Below are 16,352 nucleotides of genomic sequence, written 5' to 3' on the forward strand. Positions count from 1 at the left end.
CTTGTCTGATCCGAACCGTTCACTAAACAATGACGGGTTTCATCGGTTCGGGAGGACCAGACGACCGGGTTTCGTAGATTGCTTCAAGTTGGGACTGGCCTGACTCGTCCTCTTGGCCTGGGACGCAGCCCGGAACTCTGATCGGATGTGTTCACGACCAGGTTGAACCCCTGGGATCAACGTTGGCGGCCCTCCCCTCCCCTCTCCATCCGTTGTGGACGATCAGACGATCCGTTCACAGGCTTCGCAGGTTCCGGTGTTCGGGTGAAGTGTCGTTCTGCAGATCAAAGAATGTGGTATGTCTCGGCCTCGTCGTCTTTTCTCCCAGCAGGGTGCGATCAAGCGGTGGGAAAGGCTTCTTGTTTTCCTCGATTCTATCTATAGCTTCTGCCATGTTTGTAGATGATGGCTCCAATATCATAGGGGGTTTGTTTGTCTTGCTTCGAGGTGGTCTATCTGCAAAGTGATAACTATCATGCGCGGCACATAATTATTACCCGTCAAAACAGAAAACAGGAACACAATTCTGCATCACTCGGAACGCCCCGACGCGGCCGCGAGCAGCCCCGGGACGTGTGTGCATTCCAGCGGATGGAGATTGGGCAGCAAACCGGTGTTGCAAGACCCGATACGTTTGATTGTCTTGGTTGAAACTGACAGTGGAATGTATCATGACGACTTAGTCGTGATGATACACTCGAATCCATGGCGACCCACAGCAGCTTTCGGGAATCCTCACCGACGGATATACTCTGATTATTACACCACATCAACAATCGGTCGAGATTGGCATGAGTCCTAGGAGCGTGTTCAACGTCCTAGTTCAACTCTTTGGCCTGATAAGTAGAGAAGTCTCCTACACAAAGTTCAGACTGATCCCGTAGCTGTCCTGAGCCAAGACTGATTTCGCCATTACGGTCCCTAACAAACATAACGCCTACCGCCGAACATAACCTTTTTCTAGGTTTCCCCTATTGAAACTCGACTTATTCACCATGTCCAAGGAAGACTTGGATGCGCGGAAACCATTCCTGCGTTGGGGAATCCCACACACCAGGAAACACTTGTACACCGCCATCACAAAGTACAACTCTTGCATCTTTCCCATCACGCTGTCGACGACAGTCTTCTGTGAGCAAAAACAGATCCCTTCTGTCCCCTACCCCCCCCTGGCGAGTGTCGAAACCCCGGCGAACGTGTGACTGATGCCCGGAGGAAACGCAGTGCTCTGGAAGCTGGCCAAGACGACCAGCCACTACGACAACTCCGTGTCGGCCAACAACCAGTGGAACTGGGCCACGATACTGCAGACGGCGCTGATGTTCTTTGGCCTCGTCGCCCAGATGCCGCCGTACGTGTCCGTCTTGGGCTTGTGCATGCCCATGCGGCCCGGCTCGTACGCGCAGGCCCCGGCGAAGCGCGATTTCCGGAGCCTGAGGGTGTGCCTCGTGACCAAGGGCACGAATTTTGACGTGAGTCCCATGTGTTTATGTTTAGACTACAGCTTATGATCGCTCTACGGCAACGTGTGAGATGACGACTAACGGAGACTTGGAATCGTCACAGACCGTCGTCAGGGCCACCAGGGCCTGGGTGCCGCTTCAGAACATGCCGGGCGTGCGCTTCCACGTCGTCCTGGACGACGAGAGCAGGGAGGTCGAGTTCCGACAGGCGCTGCCCTCGTTCGTCCAGATCGTCGTCGTGCCGTCCGCCTTCGCGCCCAGCAAGGCAAAGTACAAGGCGCGCGCGCTGGAGTTCTACCGGCGGAACCAGCAGCTGACCGCCAGCGACTGGGTCCTGCACCTGGACGAGGAGTCCATGATCGACGCCGACGTCATGGACGCGTGCGTCGACTTCATCACGAGGACCGACCTGGACGTCGCCATGGTATGTGATGTCTCGCCTTGCCGCCCCCCAGTCCCCCTGACCGAAATAGAAGGTTTACTGACCATGTGCGTATGTGTGTGTACCAACAGGGAACCCTGCATTACAACGACGTCAACCACTGGAAGAACGGCTTCCTGACAACGGCCGAGACGCTTCGCAGCCAGGAGGACTTTGGCAAGTTCTCCTTCTCGGTGCGGACGCGCAACAAGCCCATGCTCGGGTGGATGCACGGGTCCTGGATCGTGGTCAACGGGGCCGTGGAAAACGCCGTGACGTGGGACACCGACTGCCAGGCGGAGGATTTCTGGTTTGCGTACAACGTATGTTTTGGCCAATAACACTCTCCTGTGCTCTCCGATACCCCGATACCCCCCCCAGGAAGAGAGAGGAACCTATCCAAGGCTGATACCGAGACTAACACGCCCACGCAGTCTTCGGCCAAGGGATACAGGTTCGGCTGGATATGGAACACGGTCCACGAGCAGCCGAGCGAGACGTTCCGGGACTTCTGGAAGCAGCGCAGGCGGTGGTACACGGGCATCCTGTCCATCCCCAGCGTCCTCGTCCAGGTCTCGCTCGTCGTGGGCGTCATCGGGGAGTTTGTATACTGGGTCGGGTACGTCTTCTCTCTCTCTCTCTCTCTCTCTCTCTCTCTCTCTCTCTCTCTCTCTCTCTCTCTCTCTCTCTCTCTCTCTCTCTCTCTTAGTTTTGTCGTGTATTATCGAGGAGGGGGAGGGAAAAAAAAGAAAAGGGGAACATGATATTAACAACCGTTCGCAGTCCCGTCTACACGCACCTCGGCGGCTCCTTCGTCATCCCCAAGTGGCTTTACTTCTGGGGCCTCTGGCATCTCGCCGTCGACACGCACAGCCTTCTCGTCGCATCCTTCATGCAGGACCTCACGGCGCCGGCGGGCGTGACGTGGCCGCAGACGGTGCAGCACGCCGTCGGCACGGTCGTGCTCGCGCCGTTTGTGCGTCTCGTCCAGGTCGCGGCGCTGATCACCTGCATTTTCAGTCCGGCGCAGGGGTTCGCCATCGTGTCCAAGGTATGAATGAGGGGCGGGAGCATGGTCTGGTCTTGCCATGGTAGAAGATGGGGTTAATAATGGACTGATTTAAAACGTCCTACACTGTTTGTGAACGTATGCTCCCAGTCCATGATGCAACTCGGACTGAGGCGCCCAGCGGGCGACCCACGCGGAGAGTTGAAGGAGCGGATAACGGAACGAGGTGATATACCGACAATTGGAAAGTCAACGACCGGCTACTTCGTCCTGTTGAAGCACTGCACCAGGCAAGCAGTATGAAGGCTCAGAGAAGCACAAACAGGGGAACCCGGCTTGAGCAAGCTGAGGTTGTTTACGATGGGCAGTCTGTTGTGTTAATGAAAGCACAACAGTCCCGACGTGCAACTATGGACTCTGTCGCTCGAGGGTTTCCAGTTGACTGACGGTGAAGCCGGGACCGACTGATCTGCCCACGATGTAGACTTCCAGAGACCCGTCAACTCGTCACGCCATCAATATTGGTGGGAGTGAGTGAATGAGTGAGCAAAAGTGACATTACAGAATCCACTTTGTGAGCACGTCATGTATATAATCTGGATACATTACATAACAAAGAAGACTTCCAGCAATCACGCCATGTGTTTATATGCGGAAAACATCACATTGCAAGCAGGCCTACCGCAGCACATTGGTAACCTCAACTGCAAGGTCCAAGGTATAGATGGATCCACCATGGGCCCGAGCCGTTTGTTGCATGCGCTCCTTCAGTCGGAGCTGGACCAGCCATGCCGGGGTTATTATTGGTGTTTTTGTTTTCTCGCAAGGGGGGGACAGGGGGGGGGGGGGGGATCCGAGACAAGCAAAGCCGCCTCGGGCGAATTCAGGGATCCGCTAGGCTGCTCGCTCACCGGGCCTGGCGATGAAGACAAGATTTGTCCGTCAGGCTGGAAACCAGACACCAGTCGTCAATATCCTCTGCTTATCTGTGAAGAGCACCTTATGCAGCCACAAATGAACGGCGATCCCCCCCCGTGAGAGGGTTACCCCATGTCTTGAACGCGTGTGCAAGGTACAACGGGATCCCCCCCCCCCCCCCCCCCCTCCCCCCTGGAGGACTCTGAATCGTGACCCTTGTCTATCACTACGCCAGTCTAACCAACACTGAACCTTACTGCCATCGATCGACACGGCCCATCCGAACTTGCGGGCCTTCCAGACGAGAGCTCTTATCTGTTCGGCGATGCTCCATCGTGCGGGACATGGTGGCCGGCTGCGGCGACGGGGGGACTGTAAGATAGATTTTCATGCTGGTTGTAAGATGGTGAGAAATGGCCACGACATAGAGACTTCAGTCTCTCGCACCAGACCACAAGAGTTGCTTTGCTTTGCTTCCAATCATTGGTATCATTATTGAAGCTAATTGTACTGTAACTATACACTTCCAACCAGGTATCAACTACATTACACTAGACTACACTAGACTACGCTAGACCGCACTCACACCTTAGACGGCATAGCCGCCCGAGTTCTTCTGCCTCGGCTCGCTGCCGGCCTCAAAGGTGCCGTTGGGCAGCAGCCTCACGCCCTGCGCCGTGCTGCCGCCGGGGGCGACCCAGGTGACGTTGACGCCCAGGGTGGTGAGGTAGGCGGTGGTGGCGTTGTCGTAGGCGTACTCGAAGGCGGCGGTGTTGGGGCTCAGCTGGTCGTGGAAGCGGGGCTCGGCGAGCGACTGGGGGACGGTGAGGTTGCGGTCGAGCACGTTGTGCAGGTTCTGGATGGTGGCGGTGATGATGCGGCTGCCGCCGGCGGAGCCGATGACGAAGTACAGGCGGCCGTCGGGCTGCTCGACGATGACGGGGGCGATGGAGGACAGCGGGCGCTTGCCGGGCTGGACGTAGTTGGCCGGGCTCGGGATGAAGCCGAAGGCGTTGCTGGAGCCGGGGATGCTGAAGTCGTTCATCTCGTTGTTCATGACGAGGCCCGTCTCGGGCACCATGACCTGGGAGCCGAAGAGGAGGTTGACGGTGGTGGTGAGCGAGACGGCGAGGCCGCTGGCGTCGGCGGCGGCGACGTGCGAGGTGCCGGGGGTCTCGAGCGACTCGATGCCCTCGGGGTTGTAGTACGAGACGTTCTGGGTGGCGGCGTCGGAGATGCGGGAGCGGACGAGGGCGCCGGTCTCGGGGGAGATCATGCTCCGGGTGTAGGCCGACAGGCCGTCGACGAAGGACGGGTCGCCGAGCTTGGTGCGCTGGCCGTAGGCGAAGCGCATGGCCTCGTCGAGGCGGTGGACGGTGACGTTGCGGGCGCCCGGGTTGCCGAAGCCGTCGTAGCCGCCGACGATGTTGAGGGCGCTGAGGGCGACGATGCCGCCCGAGGGCGCGTTGCAGGCCGTGAGCTTGTAGCCGCGGTACGAGATCTGGGCGGGCTCGCGGACGGCGACGGTGTAGTTGCGCAGGTCCTCGAGCGTCATGGTGCCGTTGGCGCGCCGGAGCGCGGCGATGGTGGCGTTGGCGATGGCGCCCGTGTAGAAGGCGTCGACGCCCTGCCGGCCGATGGTCTCGAGCATGTCGGCGTACCGCCGGCGCGTCATGGTCTCGTTCAGCCTCACACGGTACCCGTTGGGCGCGAAGTCGATGGCCCACGCCGGGTCCTCGGTCAGGAAGTTGCCGTTGGGCGTCACCGAGTCCATGTAGCGGACCAGGTCCTCGTTGACGCGGAAGCCGTGGCGCGCCACCTTGACCGCGGGCTCGACCACCTTGGCCCAGGGCAGCTTGCCGTACTTCTTGTGGAGGTGCTCGAGGCCGCGCAGCTCACCGGGGACACCGCTTCGGGGGGTTGTTAGAGATTTTGGTCAAGTAGTGTATGTCTTTGGGGGGGGACAGAGAAGAGCGAGGAGAGGAGAGGAAAGGAAGAACTCACCTGGCCAGACCGCCGTAAATGCTGGCTCGCGTGTTGTTGGTGTACATGGTCTCGAAGGCGGCGGCCGGGGCCGTCTCGCGGAAGTCGATGAACTCGTAGGTGCCGTTGCTCGAGCGGACGAGCATGAAGCCGCCGCCGCCGATGCCGCTGTGGTACATGCCGACGACGCCGACGCAGAGGACGGTGCCGACGGTGGCGTCGGCGGCGTTGCCGCCCTTCTGGAGGAGGTCGGTGCCGATCCTGCTGCAGATGTCCGTCTCGGAGGCGACGGCGCCCAGTTTCGGGATGGTGCTGGTGCTCAGGTCCTGGCTCGGGGCCGCGAGGACGGGCTGCGCGATGCCGAGGAGCAGCTGCGCGAGGGCAGCGGAGGTCAAGGAGAGCTTCATGGCGGGTGACTGGAGGAGGGGGAGGGAGGGTCACTCTGGAGGGGCAGCACGGTGTACCGGGCGGGACGAGATGGCTTGGCTGGGCTGGGCTGGGCTGGGCTGGTTCAGGAGAGAGGGCTTCAGGAAACCGACGATGCTGGGGGCCGGCGAGGTCAAGATTTAATATGATCAAGACGAATGGGACCTGGATGGCGCAATGGACATGGAGTGAGCTCGTGCCGGGAGACGCCCACAGTCCCGACTCAGGTTCATGTATGAATGTATGGGCCCCGGCCGGCTGAGGAGGGGAGGGGGAACTATTGCTTTCATTTCGGCAGCCTGCAGGTCGGTGACGATCGCCAACGGCCAGTCCACCCTATCGGAGTTGTGGAGATGGCCTTGGAGGGCGAGAGAAACAGAGAGAGCGGGAGATACGTTGCGATTACACGTACAGAGTTTGGTAATGGGGTAGTAGGTGAGGTGTTGGTCGAGACATTTTGTGACTCTGTGCCAGCTTTTCCCCGCAGTGGTTATCGAACGAGTCCTGTTTCCACAGTGATGGAGAGATGGAGAGATAAAGAGAGGAGAGAAAGGGGAAGAGGGCTCGGGGACCGCGGATAAGCTCTTCCAGATTGATTCACCGATACCGGGAAACAACCTCTCTCTCTCTCTCTCTCACTCTATCTCTGCATGTACCTGTCCGCCTTGTGAAGAAAACAGTTACAGGGGCCGGGCCGGTTGTGACGTCTGACCGCTTGACTTGAATCTGAATTGAGCAAGTGAGCAAGCGAGCAACGGGGGAAAACAACCAACAATGCCTCGTCGAATGGATGGGGAAACAAATGCCAGGGGGTTGATTGGTTGTTGAAGGGTTATTGAGGGGGAGGGGAGAGGGGGGAGGTCCGGAAGGGGGGAAAAACCCTCTTGGAGAAAAAGAAAACAGTGAGAAATATCGAAGGAAATGCCGGATCGACTCCACAATGGAAATATTCAGCGGGGTTCAGATCATAAAAAACACCTTCCTATTCCGGATAGCTCTCACGGCATCCCCGGCGGCCCCGGCGGGGGGGGGGGGATACGGCCTCGAGGGGACATCCCCGGCCGGCCAGGAACCGTTGGTCGAGTTGCATTAATGCTCCCCGCATGCTGATAACACCACAACGATAGAGAGGGAGGGAAAGCGACAGACAGACACACACACACACACACACAGAGAGAGAGAGAGAGAGAGAGAGAGAGAGAGAGAGAGAGAGAGAGAGAGAGAGAGAGAGAGAGAGGTCTTTGTTCTTGTAAGGCCATGCAGATCTCAAGTTGTTCCCATTGGCCCGTCCTCAAGTGCTGCTTTCACCTTGCTTGTTTGAGGCTGAGAACATCGTTCCAGGCGTAAGATTTGACAGTGATTGATGTTTTGGGATAGCCGCGTGCCAAGCTGACCAGCTGCTGATCAGTTGTTTTATCATCTACAACCCTTATTAGATGCAGCCTTTTCCTGGCAGTATTGGTTCCTCTGGATCATTCATCTATAAATACTCAGCCCTTTACACCTCGCTTAGACACATATATAGTCGTTGATCCGACTTGCAAAGAGTGGGCCGACAGACACAACCAACCTCATTCATGCCTGATCATGACCTGTTGGAAACAGAAACGCCGCCGACCAAGAGCCGTGACAACCGGTTGCTACCAGCTCCAACTCTCGACCGCCCGGAAGGCAAAGCTTGGGATGCCGCAATCGAGGCGCTTTACACCTCGGGTCTAGACTCCCCAAAACCAAATCCAGGCGGGACGCTTGGGATAAAAAGCCTATTTGAACGGCCGTCCAGTTGCCTCACTTTTCGAGGCTGGGCCGGCAGACTCGGCTCCGTCGTAAACACCGGGAAACGAATGCCAACGTTAATTGGACTCGGGCTCGTTGCGTGGAACACGCTCCCGGGCCGCATTTGTCAGGTATCTCGGGCTGCATCGCGGCGTCTTTCGCGCGTGATGGCCAAAAGAAAAACCAAGTCACCCAACCCAAAAATAAGAAATGCCCGTTTGTTGTTCATTTGGGAAGGTTTGGCCGTGTGGCGCTTTCTTAATCTTTTTTATTTTTTATTTTTACCTGCACCGAGTGCGACGCCTTTCAAGAGACTGGTCACGACTGACAACCCCCTCTTCCCAAATATATAAATAATTGAAGATCGAAAGAGAAAAGAAACGAAGACTGCCCAAGCTACAGAGACGACACCAATGATGATAAATTCACATCTGCCTCACTACTGTGCCAGCCCGCGAAGGATGCTATCGAAAGTCATGAGGCAAATATGAGCAAGCCAAAGGGCGCCATATGCTCGCATCGTTCCAGATATCTGTCTGTATTGACCGTGAAGGTTCATGATTGCCAGAAACCAGATAAGGAGACAGGGAAAAGGCTTTCGGAGGAGAGCGTTTTCTCCAATAATTACTCCGTTGAGGCTGTTCGGCGATCAATTCCTCGCCCGGAGGCCTTTTCGCAGTTTTACTTCTGGTGTCGTTGCTCTGTTGAGGTCGGAAAGCTTCCAACCTGCACACAACAAAAAGGCAGCAGCAGATAAGACGTGACCATGAAGCCATTCAAAACAGCTCCCAATGTATAAATCATGGGTTGGTCAACGACCTCTGATTGCTCAAAGTTTCATCAGGCGAGTGCTGCTAGCATGCCTGTCCATGAAAAGGAGACTGCTGCAATCAAATGAGGACCGGGATGTACCCTGTGAGAAAGTGTTGTAAGGTTTTTTCCAGCTTCATAACCGATGGGATGGTTAATATTACCTTGGCCTCTCAGTCAATGAGCTGTGCACGATAACAAAAGTCTGGCGTCCTCGTCCCCGAATGGTTTCAGCGACGTCAACAACCATCTTTTTACGTCCTGCAGCACGATGCACCTGAGAAGTATGAACAAGCTATCTTGCAAGATAACCGGTGCCACAGCGGGCTATGCATCGCAGCTTACTACCATATGATAGCAAATCCAAGATCGGCGTGGTGGGCTGACTGACTGATTTAGAACGCCCAGGCGAGTCCGCACAGGGTAACAAGGCAACATCATCATCACAGATTGTGCACGCCGTTGATCCTGATAGATTGAGTTTTCTGTATCACTTACTACTATCTCGACAACAGTTAGGTAAAAGTTTCATCACGTCGATTGGCGCAGGATCGAAGTGGTAAGACGGAACAGAGCACAGTAGGTAGATTTGGAACTATTCTACGATATCTGTCTTGCTAGAACCACGAGACACCCAAATTCAGAGCCCCAGGCCGTTTCCGAAACCACGCTCAATCTGAAGCAGGACCTATCAAAGTCGGTTTCTTCAACTAGTTGTTACCCATGAGCTGCTCTGCTTCGTCAAGTCGCAGTCTTGTTTGAACATGTTCCCTGCTCTGATATCAGGAACATCAGAGTTGAATTACACATGAACGTGCTTCTCCCACCATGCAGCAGTGGCTCCGGGGGCTTCAAAGTGTAAATGAATACTCAGTCGTTGTTATCATTACGCTCTTGGAAATCAAAACACGCTCAACACAAACTCCCATGCGCAGCAAGTTCCTGACTTCTCCCCCCACCCCTACGTAGCCGAATACCCTCCGTCGACAAAGATGGTCTGCCCCGTGACGGCGGCACTCGCGCCGCTCGCCAACCACACGGCGACCCCGGCAAAGTCCTCCACCACGCCGTTCCGCCCGATCATCGTCCGCGCCGCGTGCGCCTCGGCCCTCTCGGCGGCGTCAGCGGCGGCCGTCGGAACCTCCTCCGTCACACCCTCCGTCACAATCGCAGGCGTCTCCTCGACGACGACGACGCCCGGCGCGATGGCGTTGCACAAAACGCCGCTGCGCGACCACGCCTCGGCCTGGGACCGCGTCAGCGACACGAGGCCGCCCTTGGCGGCGCCGTAGGCCCCGCTGTCGCCGCCCGGGCAGTCGCGGAACGACTGCTGGCCGACGACGTTGATGATGCGGCCGCTGCCGCGGGCGGCCATGCCCGGGCCGAAGGCCTGGCCGAGCGCGAAGGGCGCCGTGAGGTTCGCGGCGATGGCGTGGTCCCAGTCGCCCTGGGTGACGCGCGAGAGCGGCGGCGGGCGGCGAGAGAGGCCCGCGCCGGCGGCGTTGACGAGGATGTCGGGCACGCCGTGGGCGGACTTGATGCGGGCGCTGGCGTGGTGCAGGTCCGCGAGGTTCGAGAGGTCCGCGGCGATCGGGGTCGCGGGCACGCCGAGCTGGGCGAGCTGCTCGGCGGCCGCGGCCAGCGGCTGCGCGCGGCGGGCGACGAGGATGACTTTTGCGCCGCTCTGGCCGAGGGCGAGGGCGATCTCCCTGCCGATGCCCGAGCTGGCGCCCGTGACGACGGCCGTCTTGCCCGCGAGGCTGAAGAGGCGGGTGAGGTATGCTGGCAGGACGGTCAGGTTCCTGGCCATTTTTGTTTTGGGGTGAAAGTGGTGGGATGTACTGGTCAGTTGTGTGTAAGTTAGGAAGCAGGCAGTTCCTATACTTTTCGTCGTCGTCGTCAGGAACCGAGGGGGCGCGTGGTGATGGTGATGTTGATGTGAACTTCAGACAATGAGGGGGTTTGCTGTGTTGACTGAGTGCCGAAGTGCGACTCGAGCTGTGTGTGACTAGATGGACACACACACACACACGATCAACTTTGTATTAGTCTGGACCAGACCCGTATCTGGCGGTTCGAGGCGCCGAAGGGGAGGGGACCTCACATGCAGCTACTGGCGCTCCAAGAGCGTTAGCCCTGCTAGGACCGTCGACGGTCGATATTCCGCGGCCTCTTACTCGACGACGTTTACACGTGATGGCCATTTTGCCCGCAGCCTCCATTCAGGAAATGGACGCTCTTGCAGCGAGGGGGGGTTGGCATGCATGAACGCGGAGGCCGGCGGGCTCGAAGGGGGTTGGAGTTGGGGTAAACTAATACAACTCATGAACAGGTGTTGCTGCGATCAATGAATCACCAACGTCTGTGACCCTGGGTTAATCTTGTGACAATAATTTTCAGTCACCCATCTTTTTAGTTGTCTAAACTTGCCGAGAAATAGCTTGTGAGAATAAACACACATCATCCTCGCTGAAATGGAAACCCTTTGGGGAGTTGTTCGTGTGAAGGGGGGGTGATTGACTTGTGAGTTGGCGCCGTCTTAGCGTGGTTGATGGCGGCTTTTCAAGCGCAGAAGGCAACTTGTGCTTCTTCGGCTCGGTCATGCTAGGACGAAAACGACCCAGTTGCCACTCTTTAGCCTTGAAAAGTATGACTGTTGAAGTTGGGCTCGTTCTTCCAGTCTCTGAACAGGGACAAGGAGCTTATAACAGTTCTGCAACTGGAGGCCGTTTTCGACAGGGGTCATGAGCGTCAAGACATGTCGCATGTGCGGTTCAGCAGATCTAACGTAGTTTCATCCTCACGGTTGAAGATGTTGGGAATGATCAAATGTAGACGAATCATCTGGAGGTGATAGATGCGCCCTCGACCACACGCCTTTCCTTCGGGCATCATGTCTAAACAGCACGGTGAAAAAGGCAAGTTTCTTGACGTCGCACTTCTCAGAGTCAAGTCAGTAGCTGTCCGACGTCTCTGTTGAGATGGGTGTTCTGTTCTGATACTAACAATGTGCTTTGTTATGATGGGTCATGAGTTTGAAGAAAACACGAAGTTAACAATAACTATATTGAACTGCACCGGCTACCGACGTGGAACTATAATAATAGGTGACGGTAACTCTGAATCTGATTCCGATTAAATATCACTGGGATATCCTAAACCCCTGCCATGCACCAACATCCTTATCATCTTGCCGAACAACAACAATTTCACTTCCCCTAACGATTCTCAGGCAGGCAGTGCATGGTCGTGAACTGGCTCTTGGGGTACGCCCAGAACAGCCACGCAAAAACCCAGAGGAAGCCGACGGCCTTGCCCGGCCGGCCGCTCATGCGGTGGTGGAAGCGCGGGAAATAGGTGCGGACGGCGTGGAGCAGCGCCGTCTCGCCGACGACGGCGACGAAGTTGGCGGCCCACCACCAGAACTCCCAGACGTAGCTGCAGCGGATGCCGGAGAAGTAGTCGGTGAAGCCGTGGAAGACGCCGCTGATGGCGAAGACGAGGCCGTTGAGCAGCCAGCGCTTGCGGCCGCGGAAGGGCCGGGGCCCGCCGAGGCCGACGGCCGTCAGGAGCATCTCGCCGAGGCCGTTGACGGCGCGGTAGATGAGGCGGTCCCAGTACTTGCTCCAGAAGCGGCGCAGGTTCCAGGCCTCGCGCACGTCGCCGAAGACGGGCGGCCACTCGTCGGGCTCGTCGACGCCGAGCCCGACGAAGAAGACGGCCATGGCCGAGTGCACGATCGTGTAGAAGGCGTAGGCGCCCCAGACGGCCTGGAACGCGAAGTAGCACCGGATCACCACCTCGCGCGCGCTGACATCGCCGAGCCGCCGCAGGAACGACGTCTTGTGCAGCTGGATGTCCCACCAGTCGAAGTCGATGTAGACGTCGGCGAGCTGGTCGAGGACGCGGTCGACGGCCCAGACGACGGTGATCTTGGCGACGGTCCGCGCGATCCAGCGCTGCTTCGGCGTGAGCGCGCTCCAGAGACGGGAAATGGGCTGGCGGACGCGTCCCCAGGCTCCACGGCCGACGTGTCGTGTCGTCCTCCAAGCTGTCTTATGAAAGTTGTTGGTATCGTTGGTGTCGTCGGGGTTCCCAATGGAAGCGGTATTACCATCTCGGCTTACGTCCTTCTCCTCTTCGGCGGCGGTGCGAAGGACCTCTCTCTGGCGCTCCTCGTCGGCCTTGAGCAGATGGAAGACGGGAGCCGGGCGGGCGGTGTTGACGAAGCGCGAGTTCCACATGATCTTGTAGGTCGCGACGGCGCGGCGCCCCCACGGCAGCGCCTTCTGCTCGTCCGTGAGGCAGAACCGCTCCCACAGGATCATGACGACGGCGCCGAGGTTGTGGATGACGACGAGGCGGACGAGGGAGTCCTTGACGACGTAGACGAAGTCCGTCCGGGCGACGTACTCGACGATGGCGGCCCCGATGGCCACGGAGGCGGCGACCCAGGCGGCGCGGTAGCGCTCGCGGACGTTGAGGGCGGCGGCGATGCAGCCCACGCTGAGGGCGTAGAGGAGGACCGGGTGCAGGAGCTCCCTGGTGAAGATCTGCCTCACCGACATCCACGTCTCCCAGACGAAGAAGGTGTACAGCGCCCTGGCGTAGCTCATCTCGGCGTAGTTGTGCTGGGGGTAGAGGTCGGCGTACGCCGTCATGTCGTAGTCGGACCAGTCCCACTGCTCGTCCCCCGTCATGTTTGGGTAGTCCGCGGCTCCGGTGGGATCCATGGCTGTCGTGGTCCCCGTTGCCGTCGAGAGCTTCTTGGAGTCGTGTGTGGTGAGGACGGGATGCTGATAACCTGGGTGTGTTGACGTGTATATGTGGTGTCGGGATGCTTTCAGCAGACGAGACAGGTAGAGATATCGATATGTGGAAGCAGTCGTATTTAAACCATGTCTTTTGAACTATGTACATTATTGAAAAGTTTATACGAGAGCCAGCCGTGGAAGCCGATCAGAGTTTGATATAGAACCGTGGGAGCAGCGTTCCTCGCCGCCCATCTCGTCACCAAACCTTGTAGGATAGAGGAGAACCATCTATCATGTGAACTAATGGGAGGTGCAGTATCAGAACCACCTAGAAAGACGACAGAACAAAAACGGTGATACTGGGAGTTGACCCAGTCTCTCCCACAAGGGTACACTGCGTCGTATGTACGTGAAGCGAAGAAGACGTTTCTGTGTTCATACGGAGGAGTGCTCTACTTGTTATGATATTACCTTACAGCCCTTAAAACTTACACGACACAGTCCGTCTGGGATACTGTCTATCTGCGCTCCACATTAATCAAGCGAGAGTATCTGGTCCGGCTGTAGGGAGCTTGATGAGATCGACTAAGTTCTATCCCACTCAACAAGGTACCAAGTAGCACCGCCGCCGCTGCATGGGAAGAGTCAGCCTCGAGACCATCTGACTGAGCCCCAGCCGGCTTGAGAACTTACACGTCCTTCGTCACCAAAGATCACCTTGCCGTGCTTGGAGGCCGCCTTGGCAGATCACAGACATTTTATCTTAAATACCGCGAAGTCTGGGTCAATACCAGTTCACATTGGCTGCCTCCTCAAAGAGCTCTACACTATCCAGGTGATGGGTCCAGATTCTCAGTGAAAATTCAATGTTGCTCCAGAAATGGCCGGTGTCAAACGCTTCAAACCATGGTATACGGACGAGAAACAATCTGACGGGGTTTCCAAGGCGCAAGAGTGGATCTCAGGCGGCCTCTCTCGTGTCCTCAGGAGGACCGTTGTAGCACACCCGCCGTGGCGCCGCCTCACCAAGGTTGCCGACCGTCTTCTTTGAGGGATGGCAAGGTTTCGCCAAAGAACCAGGAGGCCTCGCTGGAATAGAGTTTTCACCGCGCCGTTACTTGTCAAAGATGAGAGTAGACCGTTCTTGGTCTTGTGGTGTTTGTGATATCAGGTAGCGGACGATGGACTTGCCCTCTTGCCTGCGGACACCTGGTCGTCCCGAGTCCAGTGATGGACAACATGGATGGGGTCTCTGTTTTTGTACTTATGGGACTGGTCGCCTAGCCAAGAATCCTCCTCAACATGAATTCTGAAACCTGGTGACCCGAAACCTCCTCTGCCAAGTGTGGGAGAGTGGGTTTGTTTGGCTGGAGATGGCGGTCTTGACTGATGAAACATCGGATGGGATGCCATGATGCCCTCGCCATGTGGATTATCGACGGAAAAGAGCCCCCCCAAGACGCTCTAAAGACCACGACCAACTGGGCCACTTATTCTTCTACGAACAGTTGCAGAAACCGGCAAGCGGATGTTAAATCGGACGACGCGAATCACTGGTGGCCGATACAAGACACAACCAAGATATGTTACCGAATCACCAAAACCACAGAAAATGCAATGGCCGGGTCCCAAATATTTGTCTGGCTTCACGCAAATTTACTAGTATTTCCAAAGCAAAACGTTGATTCTCCTGGTGCTATTGTTACTATCCGTTCTTGAAACCCGTCATCTCCAGAGCCATTACCAAACCACCATCGATCCCAGCTCCAAGAGTCCGCCGAACCTAAAAGAGAGACAGGCTTTACACCCTCCCAAAAGAATATCGGGAAAAAAACACTTGCGTTCAAAAAAGTCTGTCGTCCAGGAGCTTCCACCGTTCTAGACACCATGAGATCCTCCCGCCGGGTCAACATGATGTCTCGTAGAGCTCGTGGACCCCCGACTTCGAAACACCATACTCCTCCAGCAAGAGCAAGAAAACCCACCAACTACGAGCCGTTTCGAAATGTCGTTGTCTCCTTTCCCGCCTCGGGGCCTCTTTCTATTGTCGGGCAGCGTCAGCAGCTCCGTCAAAGCTTGCGCTGCCCATGTCGGCCCCCATGAAGGGCGTCTGGGCAAGGGCTCTCGAGTTGGGTTGATGTGCCATTGGGTTGCTGTTGATGCTGCTGACGCTGCCTCTGCCGTTGTTATTTCTGCTGCTGCTACTACTAATGCTATTGTTGTGGTTGTTGTGGTTGTTGTTGCTGCTATTGCTGCCGTTGATGCTGTTGATGCTGCTGCTGTTGTTTATGCCGTTGATGCCATTGATGCCATTGTTGTTGTTATTATTCCCGTCGTGCCGTCTCGCGTTGGGAACCGGGCTCCACGTCAGGGAGGGCTCCGCCGTGACCCATATGAATGCGTCGTTCCGGTTGAGGAAGCCGTGGCGGCAGATGTGCTCAACCGTGACGACGCGCCGGACGCATCTGAGGTTCTGGAGCCAGGTGTCCAGCTTTGCGAGCTCGGCGTCCGTGAGGCCCTTGACGCAGACACCTTCCATGCTGGCCCCCCGCTGTCTCGAGCCGCGAGGCTCGCGCGGGTTCTCGCAGAAGGTGGCTTGCTGGAAGTAGTAACGCGACGTGATGGTCTTGTGTGGGGTTGCGGTGCCGTGGATGAGGAGGTATATGGTGCCCGGGTGCATCCACTCTCCGTAGAGGAATACGAGGTTCTTCTTTGGTGCCATGCTTGAAGATGGAGACGATGAGTAGAATGAGCGGATGCGGGATGAACAATACGAAGAAGCGGTGCGGTAG

The 16,352-nt window shown here is 57.0% G+C and overlaps 5 protein-coding genes across 5 annotated transcripts; 1 reads left to right on the top strand and 4 right to left on the bottom strand.

Moving 5' to 3' along the window:
- Window positions 1-1,205: 1,205 nt before the first annotated feature.
- CH63R_08244 (Cre-bre-3 protein) lies at window positions 1,206-2,941 on the top strand (the record flags this gene model as incomplete). Its single annotated transcript, XM_018303218.1, has 5 exons — window positions 1,206-1,472; window positions 1,567-1,887; window positions 1,977-2,207; window positions 2,319-2,503; window positions 2,668-2,941. 5 exons carry the CDS (start codon window positions 1,206-1,208, stop codon window positions 2,939-2,941), a joined length of 1,278 nt encoding a protein of 425 aa, XP_018157996.1.
- Window positions 2,942-4,400: 1,459 nt separating this feature from the next.
- CH63R_08245 (Gamma-glutamyltransferase) lies at window positions 4,401-6,201 on the bottom strand (the record flags this gene model as incomplete). The annotated part of the gene is made up of 2 exons (XM_018303219.1): window positions 4,401-5,721; window positions 5,816-6,201. 2 exons carry the CDS (start codon window positions 6,199-6,201, stop codon window positions 4,401-4,403), a joined length of 1,707 nt encoding a protein of 568 aa, XP_018157997.1.
- A 3,566-nt stretch (window positions 6,202-9,767) lies between these two features.
- On the bottom strand, window positions 9,768-10,616 carry CH63R_08246 (Short chain dehydrogenase; the record flags this gene model as incomplete). Its single annotated transcript, XM_018303220.1, has 1 exon — window positions 9,768-10,616. The coding sequence occupies one exon, from the start codon at window positions 10,614-10,616 to the stop codon at window positions 9,768-9,770; it is 849 nt and encodes a 282-aa protein (XP_018157998.1).
- Window positions 10,617-12,024: 1,408 nt separating this feature from the next.
- CH63R_08247 (Toxin biosynthesis protein) lies at window positions 12,025-13,539 on the bottom strand (the record flags this gene model as incomplete). The annotated part of the gene is made up of 1 exon (XM_018303221.1): window positions 12,025-13,539. One exon carries the CDS (start codon window positions 13,537-13,539, stop codon window positions 12,025-12,027), a length of 1,515 nt encoding a protein of 504 aa, XP_018157999.1.
- Window positions 13,540-15,601: 2,062 nt separating this feature from the next.
- On the bottom strand, window positions 15,602-16,282 carry CH63R_08248 (uncharacterized protein; the record flags this gene model as incomplete). The annotated part of the gene is made up of 1 exon (XM_018303222.1): window positions 15,602-16,282. The coding sequence occupies one exon, from the start codon at window positions 16,280-16,282 to the stop codon at window positions 15,602-15,604; it is 681 nt and encodes a 226-aa protein (XP_018158000.1).
- Between the last annotated feature and the right edge of the window lie 70 nt (window positions 16,283-16,352).

This window comes from Colletotrichum higginsianum, chromosome 5 (genome assembly GCF_001672515.1).
Source record: "Colletotrichum higginsianum IMI 349063 chromosome 5, whole genome shotgun sequence".
NCBI lineage: Eukaryota > Fungi > Ascomycota > Sordariomycetes > Glomerellales > Glomerellaceae > Colletotrichum > Colletotrichum higginsianum.